Source organism: Hibiscus syriacus, unplaced genomic scaffold, assembly GCF_006381635.1.
Source record: "Hibiscus syriacus cultivar Baekdansim isolate YM2019G1 unplaced genomic scaffold, ASM638163v2 tig00111996_pilon, whole genome shotgun sequence".
NCBI lineage: Eukaryota > Viridiplantae > Streptophyta > Magnoliopsida > Malvales > Malvaceae > Hibiscus > Hibiscus syriacus.
The window spans coordinates 871531-872740 of record NW_024063233.1 but is presented as its reverse complement, the minus strand read 5'-3'; the positions used below and the strand labels follow the sequence as shown (position 1 = coordinate 872740).

The window sequence follows — 1210 nt, the reverse complement described above, 5'->3', positions numbered from 1 at the left end:
GCATAAGTAACAAGTTTCTCCATGAGCTTAAAATGAATATATTGTTCAAAAATGACCACTGACAGTATTACAATCCTTATCTCTAACATATCCTTCAGCAACTCCACTTAAGAGGTTTCATATTTGAATCTAATTAACAGAGTCATCAAATCAAACTCCACAAGCTACAACAAAAGCTGGAAATTATTTAAAATTACAGCAATATTGCGCTCCTCGGTTCCTCCACGCAGATTCAAATTCCATAACAATAATAAAAAAATACCTGGTATGGATCAAAGCCATCAATTCTCGCAGCAAAGCTTTCTGCCGCATAATATGATTTTTTATCTCCTCTTTTCCACCGATAAGCTTCTCCGCGGCTTTCATCTCATCAGAAGAAGCGTTAAATCGAGTTGGAATGAAGAGTTCGTGTAGTCAATGACTCGCGCGACTTGGAAATAAGCGTCTTATGTGTAGCAGCTAGAACAGGAAAAACATCTGGAATAAGTGATGCATTAAGAAATTCTACTTCATGATTTAGTGTCCCAGCTTGCATAGAGTCCAGGAGTTCCTTGGAATTGGTGGCGTCGGTGAAGAGGGCAAGCGAGAGAGTGTTGCCATTGACTTGAAAAACAGTTGCGAAGGGGGAACCACCACTCGGTGAGGAGGTTGACAATCGATCAGAAACGGGTGTCCAGTATGTCCTCGTACGATCATTAGTTGCAAGGGCTTGGCTACCCATCTCTTTATATTCCCCGAGGAAAAGGAGCAATGCGTAGTTTGGTGCCTGAAAGAAATCCAGAGATGGTGATAGTGGGTTCTTGTTTTTTTGTGATTGGAAGTGGGTTTGAGCAAAGAAATTAAGTGAAAAAGAAATTGAGGAAGAAGTGCATGTATCCCTTCCCCCCATAATCTTGAAATGGCGTGAGTTGAGATGAGAGGAATTCAATCCCCCCTCCTCCTTTTTCCTTCGTGCAGGTCCCCTTTTAAATTAAAAAAAAATGCTAAAAGTCATTTGAAAGTGGAGAGCAATGAGCTTGAGGGAGGAGTGGTCCACAACTCCCATGAAAAACAAAACCCACGTGATTTGTGGTAAAAGTGGTGGAGATAATGGTGGGTAGTGTATGGTGCACTGTTAGAAGCCCGAGAAGTGGCCCTGCATTATGTGAAGCCTTTGCAGCCTCCGTATCCAAATTGGTATGACGTCAATGTTCATTGTGAATATCATGTC

General features: G+C 41.7%; 1 protein-coding gene across 1 annotated transcript; it reads right to left on the bottom strand.

Moving 5' to 3' along the window:
* Positions 1 to 365: 365 nt before the first annotated feature.
* On the bottom strand, positions 366 to 890 carry LOC120174020. The gene has a single exon (XM_039181014.1). It carries the CDS (start codon positions 887 to 889, stop codon positions 383 to 385), a length of 507 nt encoding a protein of 168 aa, XP_039036945.1. The 5' UTR covers position 890; the 3' UTR covers positions 366 to 382.
* Between the last annotated feature and the right edge of the window lie 320 nt (positions 891 to 1210).